The following is a 20660-nucleotide window of genomic DNA, read 5'->3' as shown; positions in this document are numbered from 1 at the left end:
TTTTGGTCGACAGAGTGCCAGATGCAACAACATGGCCCTGTGCCTCATTGTTTCTACACAATTAATCGTCAACAAAGACCTATATCCTGACTTTGACCTCCCTCGACTCCTCCTGGAACGCAGCCGAAGTCGAGGAAGGTGAGGCCGTCGGCTGAGAACCGAACCAAAGGAGAGGACAGCGACGTCACGACAGAGAAGTTCTCCGCGGGAGTCAACATACTGCAAAACTTCTTCACAATCAGTAGAAGCTTCAGCTCCCAGAGCAATGGGTACTTCCTTCTGAATATTCAAATGTTCTCTATTTCAGCTGTAATTCTCTGTTATGGGCTACATTAAAACCCCTGTCAGAACACTTTCACTTCCTATTAATATGTTTTAACTGCTGTTTGAACTGGCAAATGCCACAGTCTCTTCAGCAGTCAATCCACAACATGCTTTTTTTTTTTTTCTCGACGTCATTAGGACACAGACAAGTTATTCAACAGACCAGAGTCTACACACAAAGACAACACATGCTGCAGCAGCTCTCCTATGAAATATATGTGCGTGTGTGTGTGTGTGTGTGTGTGTTCCACATACAGGAAAAAAAAAAAAGCATGGGCACCTCCCTTTTTTTAATACCACACTCAGTCTGTGAAAGTCTTCAGGCCAAAATCCAGCAGCTGCTTCACTCTGAACACACAGGCTGTGCAATTAAAAACATTTTAGACTCACACACTCCAATGGCCTCTGTGTGTGTGTGTGTGTGTGTGTGTGTGTGTGTGTGTGTGTGAGACAGTGAATTACGGACAGTAACAGGACCACGGGGCACTGCTGGCGTGGAACAGTAAAGAACCAGGCCCGTGGTAACATAAACACCATTGTCGGATGAACATAAACAGGAACGCGTGGAGTCGGAACCGTCGGCAGCAAACATACAGCGTTCTTACGGAACGGGCTTTATCATGTCCACTGTTCTCCGACCCCGGGACTGGAGCGTCACGACATGAGCAAACTTTTGTTTCAATCCCAACCCCCACATTCCAACACCGTCTCTGTCGTCTGGATGCAAAGGCATCAGAACAAGGCCTTTCTGGTATTTCACGAATCTCACGATTTGTTTTTTGGGTTTGTTTGTTTTTGGCTAGGCCACTAACTTGAGCCAAAACTCAGGACTGTCCAATTGCAAGGCTCCCACCTAGATCGATCTCCCATTGGACAATTTTAACCTCAAACTGAAGTGGTCTAGCCAACAGAGAAATCCTGCTCCTAAGGTGTGTTGATTACTGTTTCTCATTTCTGAAGACAGGTTGCTCATGGACTTTTGTTTATATATAATAAATATAAACATTAAATATATAATGAAAGTACTTGACTAATAGTCACATATATTCCAGATGTTCAAGGCCTTTCCAGATCTGATCCAGGTTCTGCTATGCAGATGGTCAGGAGTCTGATTGGGTGAAACCCAAGGGGTTGTTTAAAAGGAGGGTCAATTACTCCTTGTCTAGCACAAGAGTTCCCAACTGTGTTAATTCTGTTTGTGTTTATGTGTTGAGATTCATTGAATCAAGGCTGACGTATGAGTGGAGGTCACTTCAGTGCTGAAGATAAACCACAGGTTGGCCTTAACTCATGGAAAACCCTTCCCATTTGAATGAACTGTAACTTATCGAACACTGCAAAATCATTAGAGAGCACTCTAAAACGAAACATTCAGACAAGCTAAATCTGTTGGCCATACTGGGAAATGCGTCCTCGGCGTATCGTTTTGAATTAACTGGTGAACCTAGCCTTACTGGGAACTGCTTTGTCTGGCCATTTTTCGTGATGTCGGTTTGTTGAGAACCCACTGGTTTATGTTTATACAGCTGCAGTTGTACGCACACACACACATGCACAGACACACACACTTACACACACAGAGTTACACACATACACACACACACATGCACAGACACACACACTTACACACACAGAGTTACACACATACACACACACACATGCACAGACACACACGCACACACACACATACACATACACACACACAGGATTGGCTATGGAGCTCTGGCGATTTACAGTATACACAACTGTGTGTTGTCAGTAGAGTGTTTTGGTTTTGACTTCAAACCCTGGTCATCTGTCCCTGCTTGACTAATGCCTTGCCTTTCATAAAACAGAAAGAACTAGCATTATATTATTATTATTATTATTATTATTATTATTATTATTATTATTATTAGCTATAAGCAGTTGTGAATCTCTAATATCTCAGAAAGTTTACAAACAATGCTGTGATAGGATAAAAGTTCAGAGGAGTAAACACAGGGGAAGGAAACAAGGAAGCCGTCTGTTAAGTCTTTAAAAGAAACAGACACAAGGCCTCGCGCTTAGCAGAGCTGATAAGGTCCTCGGGAACATTACTACACATTCATTCAGTTATACAGGGGCCTTCAGGAGCAATTACCAAACTCTGATTAGTGTACTGGCCCACAACGCATTCCACAAAGACACAGCCATGAACTCTTAACCCACAAAAGAACTGACACGGAGTCTCTCTCCCTCTCTCTCTCTGCCCTCCTAAAATACTCATGTGGTGCCAACTATCAGACTCATTCTGCCAAAGAGGACCAACAAACTAGAGGGAAATCTCTCTCTCTCTCATACACACACTTACATGCATTAAAGCACTCAGACCACAGGCATTCTCTTAACTACTTTGCATCTCTCTGTTTTTTTACAATCACTCTCCTTCCCAGCTGACGCAAAAATTCTTTCTGCTCAAGCTCACCCGAATGTGTGTGTGTGTGTGTGTGTGTGTGTGTGTGTATGTCAGTAATCATGGCATGCGGAATCCTTAGCGAGTCCCTGGGGGTACGAGGAGAGTGTGGTGGTGAACGAGCGTGTTCTCTCCCTTGCAAAAACACTTCTGATCGCTCTGCGACGCTTTGGTAAGCTGAGAAGACTGGTAAAGCAATCCAAAATCTTTGTCAATCACAATGTCTGGTTGGCTTAGTGAGCTGAGACATGCATCTGATCCGTGGCGTGTCACTGTGAACGACACGCTCTTTTACTTATTCTCCAACACACATGTAGTCCGCAAACTGTAAATACACAGAAGTGCCATCTTCAAGATGTTTGCTTCTTTGTTATTTTCAGACAGACAGCAAGTAGACTGGATATCTTACACCTTGGTATTTATTTTTTATTGCAAGACCAAGGTTAGGATGACTACAGACATTTTTAGTTCTACCGATCATTTTTGGAAATACGGAAAACTCTATTGTTATTTTGATTATACGCGGTCAGTTGGTATAAGGCCCACTGAACAAGTTAGGGCAGGAGAGGGCAAATGTGGACGTTACCTAGTGTAAGAAGACTACTTTGTGTGTGTGTGTGCGTGTGTGTGTGTGTGTGTGCGTGCGTGCGTGTGCGTGTGTGTAGACTGCCGCCGAGATATTTTTATGCACGATGATGTGGAGGTCACACGCGTCACGTGACCTTGGCGGTTCTCACTGCCTGTCCCACTTCAACCAGCTTGGATTTCATACGAGGAAACAATATGTTTGCGTTACAGTCACTGCACAGATAAATACATTATTCTGAATACTTCAAAATAAACGCTGGCTTAGAAGTCCGGCGTATATCATTACCTAAAAAGTTTTGCATACATATCTTTAAACTCTAGCAACCTCTGTAACCAACACTTAGTCTACCACTTATAACTTTTAGTGTAACGTTAAGCTATAACCTCAGCCTGTATCGGTGAATTTTAAACGACATTTCAGATAAACTGCCTCTCGAGCACATTCTTAAACCGAACCATTTAAGATTTCATCATCCATGAAATGTTATCAAAATGAAAGCAACGAAATTCTTTAACTAGGCCAGTTTGCTGGAATCAGCGGTTAGTCGGCGAAATATAAATTAGGTTAATTTAGTTACTCACAGAACGCAGAGGGCGTACGCCCCGTTAACACTCTCACTGTCCCGCACCAGAAAGCTCCCATCTCGCCCGGCACGGGCTAGCAGCTCCTCGGCGGCAGCTCGACTCAAATCCCGATGATACCAGAGCGGAGGGGCCGCTCCCAGTGGAGATACGCCGCCGCCTGCCATCGTGGCGGGGCTCAACAATAATCCACAACTGGTCGTTAAGACAAATGTTCCGAGAAGGAGGCAGCAGCGATAAACTACTGGTTGCGAACGCAGCTAGTCTTAGTGTAACTGGAGAGGAATAGTTAGTCGCAGAAAACAAGAAACTGTTTCCGAAAGTTGTCGAGTTGCTACGGTTTCCTCAGTTCCTGAAAGTCTCCCGTTAGAGCCCTACTGGTCTCCTTTCCCACGGAAATAAACATATGGAAATCAAACAGGGGAGACTGGATTGGGCGACCAACCATAGAAAAGAAGTTAGTACAAAGTGGGCTTGCTACGAAAGTGACGGGGACATATCAAAAGTTTGCAAGTTTGAAACAGTCGCGTGTCGAGCTGAGCATTTCAATTCCGAGGTCACTTGTGGTTCTTGGATTGCTGAGAATTCACCGTCAATAGCTTATGATGCAAAACAGTAGCGTGATCAGAACTCGTTTACAGAATGTTTCACAAAACAACAGGGGCAACATCAACATTAAACTGTTACGCTGATTAGAACGGGTTACTTTCCACCAAGTTATAGATTTATCTTAACTTTAAAGACTTCTAAACTTTAAAAACCGGATAAAACAATTCCTCGTTTGGTTTTTCATTCAGGAACACGGCAAAGTGTAGTTCGGCCACTGCTGTTTTGTAACTAGATTTGCTCGCCGACGATAAAATGTTGTTTAAAGATTATTACGAAATTAAACGAGCTCCTTTAAACATTAAAATAATGTCAATCTGCGCAATGAGTCTCTGGGTCACATCCTCCTCTGACGATTAATCCTCTCAGTACAGTCGGTGTCACCAAGTGGTCGCAAAAATATCCTCGTTTCCTTTCCAAAGACAACCCAACTCATTTCACTCAGCAAATATAGCTCTCTTTAGTGAAGTCACCAACATCTTCCAGTCTCTGTTCAGACGTCTTTTGCAGTTTGCAAGACCGGGGCAATCAAAACGTGTGGTAAAATCGGCCTTGCCCCTGAAAATCAAATGTGCTCTAAACTTCCTGTTCAGATTTCTGTGTCATCCCCCATCTTTCATTGGCCAGTCAATATGCAGTCTGAGGGTAAACGGTGATTTATTCTGACAGTTTTTCATTTCACTTCGTTCTAGATATCATTTGGTGATTTAAGATTTCGGGCCAATTTACAATTCTATAGAACTGCCGCAAAACGGATCCTGGAAGTTTTCTCATAATTGTTTACGTCACATTTTGTTTAGTTGGACGAGGAACCGCGAGGGGGCATTGCACCCGTCGCCCGCGCTTTGGGGGATGAGCGCTGCACTGTTTGTTTGTTTATTTTACAAATACACACGCCTAAAATGCCAACACGTTTTTACGTTATATAACTGTACAGTTATGGTGGACGTGTGAGCGACATATTGTGTATGTGTCGACGTGCATTTGTACAAGGGACAGAGGGCACGCGTGTAACAGAGAGACGTTCATTGCAGTGAATATGTGTGCATGTGTCAATAAATGTGCGAGACTGTGTGTGTGTCTGTACAGTGTGGGCCCTGCAGCAGTAGTCGTTGTCAGTGTTGAGATATTTATAGGAAATGAGCTATGATCCATCACTTTCTATTTCTGTCATCATCTCACTCAGTCTCTCGCTCTCTCTCTCTGATCTTCAGAGAGAGAGAGAGAGGGGGAGAGGGAGAGAGAGAGTGAGGGAGTCCACTCATTTCACTGTAACAGTAAACACACAGTCTAAGTGTAGGATATGTTCTTATTTTCCATTGGCACATTAATGTGTATAGTGCGTTTTCAATTTGTGTATTCTCACATTTCTAATGCATCTACAGAACATGTGTATGCGTGTGCATGCATAAGAAATTCAATCTGTCTTCAACCAAACATTTTACCTGTACAGTAAGTAATATAGTGGGTTATAGTCTCTCTCCCTCACACACACACTACCACCACTAGCACCATACTGGCCAGAGTGAGAGTTCTACAGTTTAGATGAACTTTATAGTTCAAGTCAAAATATAAAGTATAAACTGAGGAGCCCTGAAAATCACATTTAAGTAATGAGGAACAGATGGAGACAGGGCTGATGACTGGAGTGTGTGCGTGTGTGTGTGTGTGTGTGTGAAACACAGACAATTGCTGAGTGTTGTTTGTTCTGAGAGAACCGTTTTTTGGGGGGAGGGAGTGAGGGTAGAATGTGCTGTGTGGTCCACTGGAAATTCGGCATCCATCTTCCACAAACAAGAAATCCCCTCCACTATGAAACATAACCCAGTAATTATGCTACTGACTGAAGACCAAACAGACATATTTATGAGTTTTTCTCTCTCCACATCATTTTCACAAAAAAAAAAAAACAAAAAACAAAAACAAAAAAACACTAACTGTGTGAGGGTGAGACCATGAGCAAAAACCAACTGAAAATACTGAAGACAATATCATCCATGAGGGAAAGAGAGAGAGACAGAGAGAGATAGAGAGACAGAGAGAGATAGAGAGAGAGAGAGAGATTAGCTGGACAAATTAAACACATAAAACTGTTCTAAACTGAGGAAGAAGCAAAAGAAAAACAAAAACAAAAGGAAATTAAGAATCCCACAGCATTTATTGAACAAAACAAATCAAACAAACAAAAAACCACCACCAACAACAACAACAACAACAAAAAAAACCCTCCCAGTTTTATTTCCTTCATCAACCTCTTTTTTTCACAACAGAGCCATGGAGAGAGGAGCAGCAAGGAGCATGGAGAAGGCCGTCGCCATGGCAGCGAGCCGAGGGGCGTGGTTCAGCAGGTAGTATTCCGCCACCTTCTTATTGGGGTTGGAACCGGTAAACCACATTTGCATACAGAGGCCGCTGGACCTGGTGTAGGTGGTATACTGATAGGACTGGGACCAGATCTTCTCACACATGCTCTTGGCTGTCGGGAACACGTCCGTCCACTTGCGACACTCACTGTTCGCCGGACACCGGTTGTTCCCTGGAAGGTGGGGGTAGGGGGAGGGGTCCATCACGGGACAGAAAGAGAAAGAGACAGCATCAATTGGACAGATCAAGAGAGATTAGCAGGAGGAGAGGAGGAGAAAAGCAGCACACATGCACACGCACACAATACACACACACACACACACACACCTGTGCTCCAATCCCAACCCTTATGCCAGTCCTCTTTGCAGGTGAAGTCATTCTTGCAGTCCTCATACCATGTCTCACAGTCCTCCTTACAAAGCGGCACGTTCAAAATACGCTCCTTACGCCAAGACTGGTCCACCTGTCACCATGACAACAACGAGTAAAGACCCGAGCGAATCACAACTTTTATAGGTACCATGACACAAACGTCAGCTATAGCTCTCAAATCCAGAAACCCTGCTCACTTCCCTCTTGCCTTTTCATTACAGACCTTATAATATTCTGTAGTCAACAACCGTTTCAGTTTTTTTTCTTTCAGTTTTAAGCAAGGGGACAGCCCGCCACCCCTGCGAATTCACAGAGATCAAACAAACTCTTAAACAAGATGTAATGTAATAAAGACTATGAACACAGCAAGGAAAGACGACAGAATTAGCGAGTTTTATCGTCAGTGCAAAGGCGTTTCGTAACACAAAAACGTTTGCAATTACGATGTAGCATACTGCCATCTAGTGGACACTGTAAAGCACGCCGGCCATATGTTAGTCGAAACGCACCGTCATTGTACTCGTAACCTATACCCAGCATGTAAAGAGAGTTACCAAAACCTCTTCCTTTCATCAGTTAATTCTTTCATTAATCCAGTTATCAATCTATTTATTTTTAAAAATGTAAATTCAATATAAAACAAGCTCTACCTAGAGACTGTCTGCTGTAGACATAAATAAACGTCAATAAATAAACAAATTTAAAAAGCCACAATGGTGTAGCTGTCTTGCTATTGTCATATCTGCAGACTGCACAATGTCCATGGAAAATACAAGTTTAGAAACCATCAGTCAAATAAATCAATGAGAAACTTGTACATATGTATAACTGAAGTTTTAAACTATAAATCGCAAGAAATAAAAAAAAACAAACGGTACAACTTTGCTTGGGGAAAAAGAAAAAAAAAAGAAGTTTATCCCATCCACATTCCAATGATTAATGGCGGCTAAATATAATACATTAAGAAGGTTTTTTAGTTTGTTTTCAGTGTCTTACAGCCTGAATCCAGGGACCCAGGTGTGGGGAACATTCGTAGAAGCAGGCGTCCTGGATGAAATGCTGTTTACATTTCTCGCTCATGACCCCACAGTGGTTCCAGTTAAAGTTGTAGAGATATGAGTTATCTTCATGAGCTGCCTCTGTTGTGTTCGCGTTACAACACGCGTTGTCCTTCCAGGGTGCACACTGAGAGAGAGAGAGAGAGAGAGGGGAGGAAGCGGGGGGGGGGGGGGGGGGGGGGGGGGGATACGGAGATCGTCTTACTTTGTGATAATCAGTTGTGGAAGCAGGAACCATAGATAGCGAAAAATATTCAGAATCGGTCTTTCAGTTAAAGATACACAAGTACAGATACCTTGAGAAAGGATGGCTTTGGTGGTAAAAGTCAATTCACTTTTTGAGTTTAAGTCTTAAAGTTTCAAATGCACAGCATTTTAGCACAAACATTCTAACTGGATGATTGCATATAGCTTAAAACACACGAAAATGCAGTCAGACATTGAAAATGACACGTCATTAAAACACAAGCAGCGAGAGTATATGGACAAATTCAGTCAATAACTTTCACATGAACGTTCAGAGCAAAACTTACTCATGCCATGCAAAATTACTTCGATGCCTAAATAAAACGCAGAGTGTGTATGCTTGTGTTAGCGTTTGACAGAGCATTACTTTACTGACTTTACTAGCATAGTAGCTAGTTAGTTTACGAGAATTAAAGTTACTCTCACCACAAACACATTTCCCCAAATTACAGCAGATTAATCTGGGAAAGTAACCTGCAGAGTATTGCGACACACCCACATGTGGCAAAAATAGTGCAATAATGAGCACAGTAATTATAGCAGGTTCTTTTAAATGCAGTGTAGACTTTAAAGCCTTCACAGAGATAGCTGAGCAAAGACAACCTATAATAAGACTTTAATAAAGTAAGAAATTAGTTTTACTGACAAAGTTAATGACATAAGACCAAGACACGAACTGATGCCTTAAAAATGCTTAAAGAAAGAAAGAAAGAAGACAGTGGGAAAAGAAGAGCCAAACAGACAGGCGGTCAGACAGACAGACAGGCAGGCAGAGAGACAGACAAGCAGGCAGAGAGACAGAAAGAGAGAATGACAGAAGGACAGTATCCTGAGGGTAAATAAAGTTTTCACTATTATAAGGGAACCCTAAGCTTGTGTAACACACCAGTTTATGATGGGAATAGTCCCTTGACTGGTAGTTAGTTGCCACTATGGTGAAGTTGAGGCTGCCAGCCAAACACCAACCCACCCACACCCACACACACACTCGCGCGCCCATGCAGACACTTACTCTGAACCACAAGCTCATTGTTCATGCCCAGTATGAGTGTCTTTCTCACTTTCACTGCTGCTGGTAGAATAACAGAATGAACTGTTGTTGTTGGATTGGTTTACATTTTTAAATATGCCCTTATTCTATGATATCTTCGTTTCACATGCGGCTGAGGAGAACAAGAGATATTTGGTAAAAAAAAAAAAATTAAACTCTTTCTCTCTTTCTCTCTCACACCTGCTTATAAAGCGCACCCTCTGGGCCTGGCTCCGTCTTGTGATGTTTGGCATCCATACACATATTCAGCATATCCAGAGATACAGCTGAGCACATCAGTGCAGTTAGCAAGGTCAACCCAAACAGGGCTCTGAAAACACAGAAGGAGAGAGACAGAGAGAGAGAGAGAGAGAGAGAGAGAGAGAGAGAAAACATACATGATGCGAGATTAGCCCAAGGTCACAACTATTAAAATGAATAGCAGTCGTGTCTGGACCTGTTTTTTTTTCTCATTAAATTTCGCATTGCTTCTTTTAATTGTACTTCAATGCATCAATACGTTTAACACGCTTATATAGCCCGAAGAAGTGATAAAGCGATACAGATATCTGAAATGCGTAAGGATATTAAACATAAGACTATTGTCACTGTCCTTTTTAAAAACTATTTTTAGACTGTTTTCACACATTCCTTGGATATTACCCGAAAGAAGGTAATGCGCGCAAACTTACCCTCTTCCAGAAGTGATTCCGCGGTCCATGGATCCCTTAAACTATCGGTAATTCGCACGCTTTGTCGTAAAACCTTCTTCTCAGTTATTATCTGCTCAGTCACAGATTAAGTATGAGAATCCGGTAGAGATTCAGTGTGAACTGGTCCGTCGTAACCTGCAGATACCTGACATAAACCGGACTGAGTAACCTTAGTTCAGAGGAGCAAAGTCTTTCCAGTGCCTCTATCCCACGCGTTTGGATTTGAGCGCGCGCCTCCAGTTGGCTTTAGTCATCGCTGATTTGAATCATACGTGAGTTTTAAGGCGGGCTATATAATGACATCGGTGTCGTCTTGACCTGGGAACAAGTTTACAACGAACCAGGTTTAAGGAGGTAGACTGACAATATTATGACCGCGGTAGTGTTTTTCCCCCCTCCAGCTACTGTGCACATTTCTGGCTCTAATTAGCCTACTCTACACAAAGTACGCAATAAAGCTACGCAACGGCACGAATCTTCTCGGGAAAACTGTGCTGGAAATTTACAGATACCTTAGCGTTTATTGCCGATGAATTACTTAAGGTTCAAGGTTTACTGCCTCAGTTATCTGAATTGGTGGCAAAGTGAGCTCTAACACACATGATTTTCACGTGCGTTGTATGTTCTCCAAGACCCAGGAAGTCCAAGTGCCGACCGTTTACATTTTTAGGGGCCGCTTTGTGCGTGGGCAGCAGAGAGATTCTGAAGATTCCGGCTACCTAGAAATATATTCACTTAACATTCATATCATATTAATGATTAGGGCTATTAAAATAATAAGATTGGTAACTGGCTTCGCTCTCCTAGCAGAACAAGGCCACGCGGGTCCTCCGTTAGGAAGTTTACTACTTGCTCTGAGTTGACTAACTCAGAATTTTCACTAAACCCGCTTTCTGGAACACCCCCAGGATAGGGTCATCAGGTGAATTGGGACAGGATGAGAAAACAGCATTGTACTTCGGCCCTAAAAAGTGTAAGTCAAAGCAGTTGGTGCTGAGACCTTGCTGTGAAAGCACATGACCAAAGCCACATAACGTAATTCCTGTGACAGATGTAACATGGGGTAACGTCGTAGTCAGCATCAAACAGGACGTTGACCCCAAAAAGCAACAGGTAAGAGAAATGGCCTGTGCTTCAATTTGAATTTAACATAAGGATGTAAAATTTGAATGACTAATATACTGTAAACATAAATGATATACAAACATGTATGACGTAATAGTGTACCAAAATAAACATACATTCTTTTGAAGTTATGTTTCAATTTTTTAAAAATAGGACATTTTCTTGGTGTCCCTAAAAATGGTCTGGTAATTCGGGACAGCATGTTTCAGGTAAATTGGGACAATGTTAAGAGGCTGTTGAAATGAAGTGTAGCACTAGTGTATTCATATAACCGGATAGAAAGAGGGACCTCACATCTATGCCAACACAGAACCACAGAGATGTAGCCTACCGCCAACTTTTAAGTAGACAGAAGAAGACATTTTAATGGTTTATGAACGGACTTCAAATTGATGCTAATCCCCCAAACTGCGTGTAACAGTAGGCCTTATAATTCTGGTCAAATTAGCCTATCCCAGTAATTCTCTCTGACGATGACAAACAATCAAACAAGCTCAATCCAAAGGCTGTTTAGTATGTTTAGTGTGCGAGTAGTGGCATAACTAGGAATTTAGTCCAGTCAAGCAGCAGTGTCGTTGCCTCCTGATGCAGGTGTAACCTACAGAGCTCTTTGTTTACCCCATGGTTTAACCCCCGTCCATGATGAATTTAAGGCCTGTCGCAGAACAGAACGGCACCCAGGAACAGGCAGCCAGATCCAGGGAGAGAGTGCACGGGAGGGTGAAAAACAGGGTGAAACCGTAGGGAAGGAGAGGAAGATGAAGAACAAGCGGAATGAGGACGGAATGAAGGGAGCTTAGTTTAAAATATCCTATGAAATATGTCATTGAGATTTAAAGCAAGGGCCCTACACCAATGAACCTGTGTCCCAAATGACCAAACATGTCACTGAAAAATAGTTTTGTGTCAACTACAACAAAATGGTGAGCCACACTTTGTAAAAAAAAAAAAAAATCATACACAATTTCTTCAAATAAAAAGTAAACACCTTGAGGATTTAAGAAATGTATTGTATGTTATTTATTTATTTGTTTTTTTAAATTGATGACAAGAACGCAATCACAAGATGGAATTACAAAAACTGTCCCAATATAGCTGAATTCACCCTACTCGATATTTTTCATTCGATGTGAAAAACGTACTTGCAAATTGATGATTAGGACAAAAATGGTAATGCCATCTAAATTTAGGATTAACGAAATTACTGAAAAAAACGGTTGTTCCAGCCAGCGAAATTTTTACTCATCTAAACAATAACTCTTTTTCTCATTTTGTCGCGAGACTTATATAGGCTCATAAAATGATTTTGTTAAGGGTTTTATGGGATATCATTGTATACTAAACTCCGATGGCAGAATTACTACCCAGGACACTGGTATCTTGTACCTAGGCTATGAACGAGTTGGCACTTGGGTTTAGTCGGAAGACTTTCAGAGGAACACAAACATCCGGTTTGTGAGTGGATTTGAATTTTTTCACGGCTTGTTGCTGTTGAATAATTTGAGTGTCTTCAGTACCCTGGGTTCTTCAGGTACTTTTACATATGTAGACGTTTAGTAGACCCAGAAACATCGTAGAATTCTAAGCATTCAGTGATATTTAAAACAGCGACTATGTCTTTAGGCAGCTGACTATTTGAAATTGCCATAACCGGCTAACTGACAATGTACAACAGTTGTCAAGTTAGCAGTTGTTTCGTATTTGTTATGCGTAGTCTCGTTAAATTTGTGAATTTACACATTCCTTGGGGCGGTGTCAGTAAGACATTTCTTTAGATCTGTTCGCTACTGTATTACTTGAGAACTGCTGTGAGAGTGAAGCTAAGTTATACTTTGTCTAAATATAGTCCGTTTCGTGCTGTCAGACGAGACACATTATGTCAAACATGTCGGTTAAGCGTAGATTAAGCCAAATATAAAGGAGCGCCGCGGATATGAGGCGCCTATACAGTTTAAATTTAGGTTTAACTTGACGAGTTGACGTAGCTGCTTCACAAGGAAACACATTTTTTTCCCTGGCAACATTGTCTTAATTTTGTCGCAAAAAAGGGGGACAAAAACAGTCTTGTGATAAGAATGTAATTTTCAATGCAGCAATCTCTCTCTCTCACTCTCTCCCTTTCTTCCCCTCTCTCCCTCCCACCAGAAATGTCCACTCTGTTCCCCTCTCTGTTCCCTCGTATGACTGAATCGCTCTGGTTTAACCTGGACCGTCCGTGTGTGGATGAAGCTGAACTACACCAGCAGGAGCAGCAGCATCAGACTTGGGTAAATGACACAAAAGACAAACAAAACAAGAACAACAACTACTAAAACCAAAACCAGTAAACAAAGAAAACAAACAACCCAGTCTGGTCCCAGTAAACAAACAACCCAGTCTTGTTTCCTCCACACTCAGGCCCAGATCAGTGAAAATCTTCTTTCCTGTGACATATCAATGACTTCAGTTTGGTCAATCAACATTTCAGACTACAACATAAGCTGATCAGTTTGTTCACTAATCCACCCTTTCTTCAGTTGCAGAGTATTGCAGAGAAAGACAACAACCTCATGCCCATTGGAAGACCCATCTTTGAGGTATGATGATGATGATGATGATGATGATATGGAGCATGGAGTTGTAGATTTTTGTTGTACATTGACGTTTGTTGTCATGTTTTTGGATGCATGGTTGTGATGTAAGAGGGTAGCAGCCTTGGCTGGGATATCTGGGAGTTTGAAAGCTCATCCGTATCAGTGGGGTTTCACAGTGCAGGGGACTGCTTGAATTCAACACATATCCTCTTATGTCAGACTTCAAACTGAGAGATGTTCTGCACAGCAAGAATTCTCAGCTCGCCAGATCACTTAAGCAACAAGTCCAAACTGTCCAATAAGACAACAGCTAAGCAGGATTCTCATCGGAAGGTCTTGAGTCAAGTTAAGGGTTGACTGAGAAATCACATTTTGTAGGACAACCCCCAGGCCATCAACCTCTCGCCCCTCTCCGAGAGTTACAGCCTCTTATGGGTGTCTTTTTTGTTGTTGTTGTTTTCTTAGTATTTCCGTTTTTTCAAATTGTGTCTTCGTTTACATGTTTCTGTCCTTTTTCTCTTGTTTTTGTAGACTTTTGATGAAGAGGAGGAAGAGGATGACGAAGATGAAGAGGACAGCGAGGAAGACTCTGAGGAAGATGAAGACATGCAGGACATGGATGAGATGAATGACTACAATGAGTCGCCGGATGATGGAGAGATCAATGAGGTGAGAGAGAGAGAGAGAGAGAGGTCATAAGTTTAATTTAAGACAATCTGAAGTCTATGGACTGCCACCATGGATCTCTCTGGTATTTTTAACTATACAGTTTTCAGTTTCTTAAGTATGATTTGTAGTCTGTGGCCCCAGCTCTGGACTTTTGGACCCGAGAGGCTGAAAGAGAGGCAGAATTGTGAGGACAGGGTTTCAGGCGGCTCCAGTGCTAATGATTATCCATCATTTTGGGGTGTTTTTTTTTTTTTTTTTGTTGTGGGGGGGGTTAACCGAAGTCTCCCTGTTTGTTTTCGACGCAGGTGGACATGGAGGGAGCTGACCAAGACCAGGATCAGTGGATGATCTAAACCTCACCCATCCATCCTCTACCTCTCTGATCTCTCTGCAAGTGGCGCTGTGCAGAGGAATAGGTGCTCGTTGACTCGGACATGAGGCCATGTGTTATTTAACCGTGTGACTGAATTTTGATTGTTGTTATTATTAGTATTATTGTTTGAAATGCCTGGAGTTGCTGTGGCATATGAAGAGCTTATGCTGCATGCCTTGTGAGGTGTAGTTTTCTGCTGTGCAGGAAGTGAGGTCATGACCCCGTTACTGTGGGAAATCAGTGAACACAGACTGATGGTGCCTGTGTCACATGCCAGAGATATGAGTCTTACAACATCAGGACTGAACCAGATAAAACTTAACTTTTTTCTTTCTTTTTTTTTTTTTTTTTTTTAACAAGAGTTAAAATGTAAGCAAGGATGGAATCTTGCAAGACATGCAGTTCCCAAGATCACAAGACTTTTGGTTCCTGTGTTTGGTCTGAGTTAGTGCGACTCCCACTCTCAAGGACATGGTTCAGCCCTGAAAGCACCCTGTACAAAACACACACACACACACACACACACACACAGAGTGCCTTCTTCTTGTCTGTGTGCAGGGGCTGGTTGTGTGAGATTGTACTTTGTTTCCTTAATATCATTGTATCACGTTTCACTTTGACATCTCCTCCTATGGGTGTGTGTGTGTGTGTGTGTGTGTGTTTTCTCAGTGGGTTAGTCTTTAAGATGTGTTTTTGTATGATAAAAGCACATTTCTTTTAAAGGAGAACCAGGAGAGAGTCATTCTGTTTGTCAAACGCATTTTGTGTGTCAGCTGTGTTTGTAGCCTTATATATAACTGTAATACAGATGCTATGTGCAGTACAGCGAAATATATGTGTGTGTACATGTGTTTGTAAATGAACAAAATGAAACTGAGATGTTGTCGTTTGTGTTCAAATTGTTTTAATCACAGATTTTTAAATCTTATAAACTTCAGTGATGCAGTGTCATGCCTCAGAATCATTCGTTGGGTGTCACGCCACTAGAGGGCGTCGTTTCAAACACAGAAACACATGGCAGATAACAACGAGGGAACCCGCTCCACACGCTTTGAATGAGACCCTTTGTGTACACAACTTACAAAGTGTTGTTTTTCTTCTGCTAAATGGCCGGAAACTGAACCCTAAACTGAACTCTAAACTGAACCCTAAACTGAACTCAGTTCAGATCCACGTAAACAAGAGGAATGAAGGGGTCTGGTTGGTTCTGGGAACCAGTTGTGAATTTTTTTTTTCTGGACTGTTCCGGCAGAGCTCTGTAGACCTGGAACCATTTCACAGTGACTGACCTTTAATGAGCCCGATTTTGACGGTAATTTCATCACTGATTGGTTTAAACGTGTTGTTAAAGAGCCGGTTACTTTCATAAAGTTGAGTCACTTTAACAACCAAGAGTATACAGTTTGTTACCCAACCACAAGAGCCACCTGACTTTTTTTTATGTTTTCACCTAAAGTCACAAGAACACTGAACAGCAGAAGAAGTTCAAAGTACATATTTTTCAGATGGACAGATGTCCAATAGGACCTAGAAACCTCACTTCATGAAGATAAAGCCAAGTTCTCTTGTCACCAGGTTAACCAACGCTTTATTCATTGAGTCTTTGCATGTAATAGAAAACAAACAAACAAAAAAAACGTTGAACCAAGCTCTCAGACTGCCTGGTTCTAGATCTTGTGCCTGTTTGTGGTTCTCCGTGGTTCTACGTGAGCGGAAAACAAAATAAGTAACTGGGACGTTGCTCCTCAGGCCTCCCTTTGCTCTGGAGGAGAAAAGAGGAGAAAAGAAGAGGAGGGGGAAAAAAAAGGTGTTTTCTTTGGGGGACTGGCTCAGAGCCATGCTCCCGTTCATGCATCCGTGGATGAAAGGAAAACTAGAGAGAGAAGGAGATTCGTTGGGATAATGGGAAGGCCTCAGTTTTCATTTTACGTTGCGGAGTTAGAGGAGGAGAGGAAGGGTGGTGAGGGAATTCGGACGAAGCCCCTCCCGCGTACAGAAGTCGCAGAGAAAAACAGGACAGAAAGGTTCCTTCAGTGCCGCTCCCAAACTCTCACTTCAACCCCAGGAAGACGAGTTCGGCCATGCCGTCGCGGATTCCCCGGATGTACTCCAGCGTGGCTCGGTGGACTCGGAGCTCGTACAGCCCCGACCGGCGAGCATGCCGCAGGAAGTTGGGCGCGCCCGGGAAGATGACGTTGTCGGCCAGGATGATGGACCCCTCCCCCAGGAGTCCGCTCCCCTCCAGCAGCTGCAGGTCGGGCAGGTAACAGCGCTTCCAGTGGTCCATGAAGACAAAGTCCAGACGCTCCACGCCGTAGTCCTCACGCAGCCGCGGGATCACCTCGTCCGACGGCTGCACGATGAGCTCCACCTACCACGTGACGGAGAGAACGGGGAAGAGAGGAGTGAAGACGTGCAGGGGGTTTATTAGAGCGCAGAATTTGGGTCCGGGGGGGGGAAGTTGGTTCGTGTTTTTTCTTTTTTTTTTTTTTTTAACTTGAAAAGCTAGTGAGATCTTCTGCAAACCACAGACATAAGGCGATTTGCAAAAATCACAAACCCAAAAAAACAATAAAAATAGCATATTTCGAACCAAACTATCCAATCAGTTTCCACTGGCTGAAATCAAAAAGATCAAAATTGATGGATAATCTCCATCCACTTCCTAGAATTCGAACTGGGTTTGGAGAACGTAGACCGAATTGGAATTTTAGGAAAAATAAGTGATCAAAGACACATGAGTAAAGGATGCTGTACCGTCAGTTATCGGAAAATAACTCATTCACAGTGATGAAGAACACATATCACCCTGTCTTAATTTACCCATTTACTGTGCATTATCACATACTTCAAGTAAAGATTACAAACACAAGAATATATATTCAATTCCGTATGTTTACGACCACTTTATACGGGATTCATTTTAAGCCCTTCTCATTCAGCGTCACATAAAACAGACTGTGTGCAGTGGGCAAGCATACTGCGTTTACATTTCAGGAGCTGCTTGCTGGAAACGGTGTTCAAACACATTTGAAAGGCACTTTTCCTGTTTCTTAGTCCGGCATTTAAAAAAGTCACAGAGTCTTAAGAGTGCGAGATCTGTGATCACCCTGTGCAAAGTGGAAGCACACTGAAACTCACAGGACTGAATTCAGCTTTCTGTAACCCAAACTTTATTCTATCAATTCCGTTCTATTTCTTCAATTTTTTCCCCTAAATTCAGTTCATATTCCATTTTTCTCTCTCAAATCTGGAGCGATATAGATGTACTCATTAACTCAAACCCGACAGCGGTTACTGTCATAGATTTCTGATCTTGTCTGGTGCATCCAGAAGACATACAACACCAGCCAGAACACAACACGCGCTCTCTGGTTGCCACGGCAACGCAGAGCGCCGCATCCCTTACCGTGTCATCGTCGAAGCCGGCCAGGCGAATGATCTTCTCGGCTACCTGGGCATTGCGTTGGTCCATCTCTACGGAGTACAGCCGGGCCCCGACGGGCAGGGAACGGGCGATCCGCACGGCACTGTACCCGCAGTGTGTGCCCAGCTCCAGCACCGTGAGAGGACAAGTCTCCTTCAGCAGCCGGTCAAGGATTAACCCTGACACACACACACACACACACACACGCACACACGCACACACACACACACACACATGCACACACGCACACACACACGCACACACACACACACACACACACACACACACACACACACACGCACGCACACACGCACACACACACACACACACGCACGCACACACGCACACACACACACACACGCACACACACACACGCACACACACACACACACACACACACACACACACACACACACACACAGAGGTGATGGTGTTCAGGCAATGCTAACTGTCTGGCAGATACACAAAAACACCACCTAACAAACAGTTTCAGAGTAAAAATGTGATTCAGCTAAGGTTACCTGTCTGACAAGTACACACAGAAAATGGGAGTCAGTGAGAACTAGCTGTGCAACACATAGACACAGAAGATATGATACCGTAAGATCAGCATGGTCCCCTAGATTTGTCTTCTCAGTGAAAGTGAAATATTTCCCCTGAAGTCCTATGAAAAGCTGAGCAGTTAAAGCTATGCGGCAAACAGATGTAAAACAGTTATAACTGTATTTGAAAGGCCAGTCGAAGCCCAGAAAAGAACCGTCTCGGATAAAGCAGATCAGCACCTTTAGTCTTCGTGTGGAAATGCGTGTCATATTTATGTGTTTCTGTATTGTGTGTATGTGTGTGTGTATGTGTGTGTGTATGTGTGTGTGTGTGTGTGTGTGTGTGTGTGTGTATGTGCGCGCGCGTGTGTGTGTGCGCATGCGTGTGTGTGTGTGTGTGTGTGTATGTGTGTGTGTGTGTGTGTGCGTGTGTGTGTGTGTGTGTATGTGTGTGCGTGTGTGTGCATGTGTGTGTGTGCATGTGTCTGTGTGTGTGTGTGTGTGTGTGTGTGTGTGTGTGTGTGTGCTTCCAACCTTTCTTGGGGCCAATATTGCTAATAAACTCCACTTTGCTGCACCAGTAGTCAAAGGTGTCCAGGATGCTGTCCGGGTTCCCGGGAGTGGCGTGGGTTAGAATGTACTGGAAGGCCCTCTCTTCCCGACTAATCCCCGTCAGACAGTCCTGGACCCAGCGCACCAGCACAGCCCGGTAGAACAGAACAAAGTAGTACCGGTAGCGGATGATCAGCGTGAGTATCATGGGCAGAAAGGCCAGCGCTATGGCCGGAGACACCATGGTTTGGCTTCTTCGGGGTTAAACTTCACAGGGAACGCAATCAATGGAGTTAGGTCAGCAGATTAAAACTTTTGGAGTGATTCTATATTTCAGAGGGACCTTCTGTGGAAAACAAACATCTCTGGTCTTACAGAATGTTCTGCCTGTGGTGTAATTACCTGTAATGACAATATAATATTATAATAACTTATTGTGGTCATCAGTCTTTTGCCTTACCATCTTATTTACAGAATTATTCAGCTCTGATTTAACGGACGTAATCCCGATAGTTCAGACGTGAAACAGAGTGTGTGTTTTCTTTGGTGTGTTTATACAAATTGTCTCATCTCACAAACAAATAAACAAACAAACAAATGGACGAATGAATGAAATAAATGAATGAATTTGACCTTAACTACTGCATCTGAGAACACAACAGACATTGCAGTTGAACCATACCATGAAGAACAGAGTGACAGTAAAACACACAGTAAAACACAGGCAGTTCAGCACAGTGTAAGAAAAGCAGTATACACATGTAAACCACACATGAATAATTATATTTCATTTACGTTGCACCCAAATTTAGGGATTTTCATTTTTGTGGTAGCAGTGTTGCACTTTTTGAGTTATGTCCTCTGAACTAAACTGACTTCAGATTTCCACAGTTTTTAATAATCTTGGAAATGATAAAATCTTTATGAATAAAGTCGATTATTTTTTACAAACACTTCAACACTTAACTGTCTACAGCTTACGGCTGAGGTTATCTGAGAGACAATCCCCTGGTCAAGCGTGTACGAAGCTATGCTTTCTTTCTTTCCGGAACTTTCTACAAGCAAGAGTAACCAGAGACACC

The 20660-nt window shown here is 42.8% G+C and overlaps 4 protein-coding genes across 4 annotated transcripts in view; 1 reads left to right on the top strand and 3 right to left on the bottom strand.

Moving 5' to 3' along the window:
* The window catches only part of inppl1a (inositol polyphosphate phosphatase-like 1a), a 29980-nt gene extending 25739 nt beyond the window's left edge, over positions 1 to 4241 (bottom strand). The window contains exon 1 of the mRNA XM_030778752.1: positions 3929 to 4241. Within this exon, the coding sequence (XP_030634612.1) occupies positions 3929 to 4095 (167 nt within the window). The 5' untranslated portion in view covers positions 4096 to 4241. The remainder of the gene's footprint in view (positions 1 to 3928) is intronic.
* A 2554-nt stretch (positions 4242 to 6795) lies between these two features.
* folr (folate receptor) lies at positions 6796 to 10325 on the bottom strand. The gene is made up of 5 exons (XM_030776799.1): positions 10297 to 10325; positions 9806 to 9935; positions 8267 to 8455; positions 7226 to 7361; positions 6796 to 7070 (listed from the first exon to the last, which is right to left on the bottom strand). The coding sequence occupies exons 1-5, from the start codon at positions 10323 to 10325 to the stop codon at positions 6796 to 6798; spliced, it is 759 nt and encodes a 252-aa protein (XP_030632659.1).
* A 2591-nt stretch (positions 10326 to 12916) lies between these two features.
* anapc15 (anaphase promoting complex subunit 15) lies at positions 12917 to 15098 on the top strand. Its single transcript, XM_030778798.1, has 5 exons — positions 12917 to 12973; positions 13588 to 13709; positions 13959 to 14018; positions 14547 to 14684; positions 14990 to 15098. The coding sequence occupies exons 2-5, from the start codon at positions 13590 to 13592 to the stop codon at positions 15035 to 15037; spliced, it is 366 nt and encodes a 121-aa protein (XP_030634658.1). The 5' UTR covers positions 12917 to 12973; positions 13588 to 13589; the 3' UTR covers positions 15038 to 15098.
* Positions 15099 to 17107: 2009 nt separating this feature from the next.
* On the bottom strand, positions 17108 to 19822 carry tomt (transmembrane O-methyltransferase). Its single transcript, XM_030778791.1, has 3 exons — positions 19561 to 19822; positions 18467 to 18663; positions 17108 to 17428 (listed from the first exon to the last, which is right to left on the bottom strand). The coding sequence occupies exons 1-3, from the start codon at positions 19820 to 19822 to the stop codon at positions 17108 to 17110; spliced, it is 780 nt and encodes a 259-aa protein (XP_030634651.1).
* Between the last annotated feature and the right edge of the window lie 838 nt (positions 19823 to 20660).

This window comes from Chanos chanos, chromosome 6 (genome assembly GCF_902362185.1).
Source record: "Chanos chanos chromosome 6, fChaCha1.1, whole genome shotgun sequence".
NCBI lineage: Eukaryota > Metazoa > Chordata > Actinopteri > Gonorynchiformes > Chanidae > Chanos > Chanos chanos.
This window is presented reverse-complemented; position numbering and strand designations above follow the sequence as displayed.

What these genes read in the sequence shown, in the direction of transcription:
- folr (XM_030776799.1), bottom strand. Translation starts at nt 10,325, where the DNA reads ATGGACCGCGGAATCACTTCTGGAAGAGG. An exon ending in GGAATCACTTCTGGAAGAGG is followed by an intron (nt 9,936 to 10,296) that starts GTAAGTTTGCGC and finishes CTGTGTTTTCAG; the next exon opens with AGCCCTGTTTGGGTTGACCT. An exon ending in AGGGTGCGCTTTATAAGCAG is followed by an intron (nt 8,456 to 9,805) that starts GTGTGAGAGAGA and finishes TCTCTCTCTCAG; the next exon opens with TGTGCACCCTGGAAGGACAA.
- anapc15 (XM_030778798.1), top strand. Translation starts at nt 13,590, where the DNA reads ATGTCCACTCTGTTCCCCTCTCTGTTCCCTCGTATGACTGAATCGCTC. An exon ending in TTGGAAGACCCATCTTTGAG is followed by an intron (nt 14,019 to 14,546) that starts GTATGATGATGA and finishes TTGTTTTTGTAG; the next exon opens with ACTTTTGATGAAGAGGAGGA. An exon ending in ATGATGGAGAGATCAATGAG is followed by an intron (nt 14,685 to 14,989) that starts GTGAGAGAGAGA and finishes TTTTCGACGCAG; the next exon opens with GTGGACATGGAGGGAGCTGA.
- tomt (XM_030778791.1), bottom strand. Translation starts at nt 19,822, where the DNA reads ATGGTGTCTCCGGCCATAGCGCTGGCCTTTCTGCCCATGATACTCACG. An exon ending in CAATATTGGCCCCAAGAAAG is followed by an intron (nt 18,664 to 19,560) that starts GTTGGAAGCACA and finishes TGTGTGTGTCAG; the next exon opens with GGTTAATCCTTGACCGGCTG. An exon ending in CCGGCTTCGACGATGACACG is followed by an intron (nt 17,429 to 18,466) that starts GTAAGGGATGCG and finishes GTCACGTGGTAG; the next exon opens with GTGGAGCTCATCGTGCAGCC.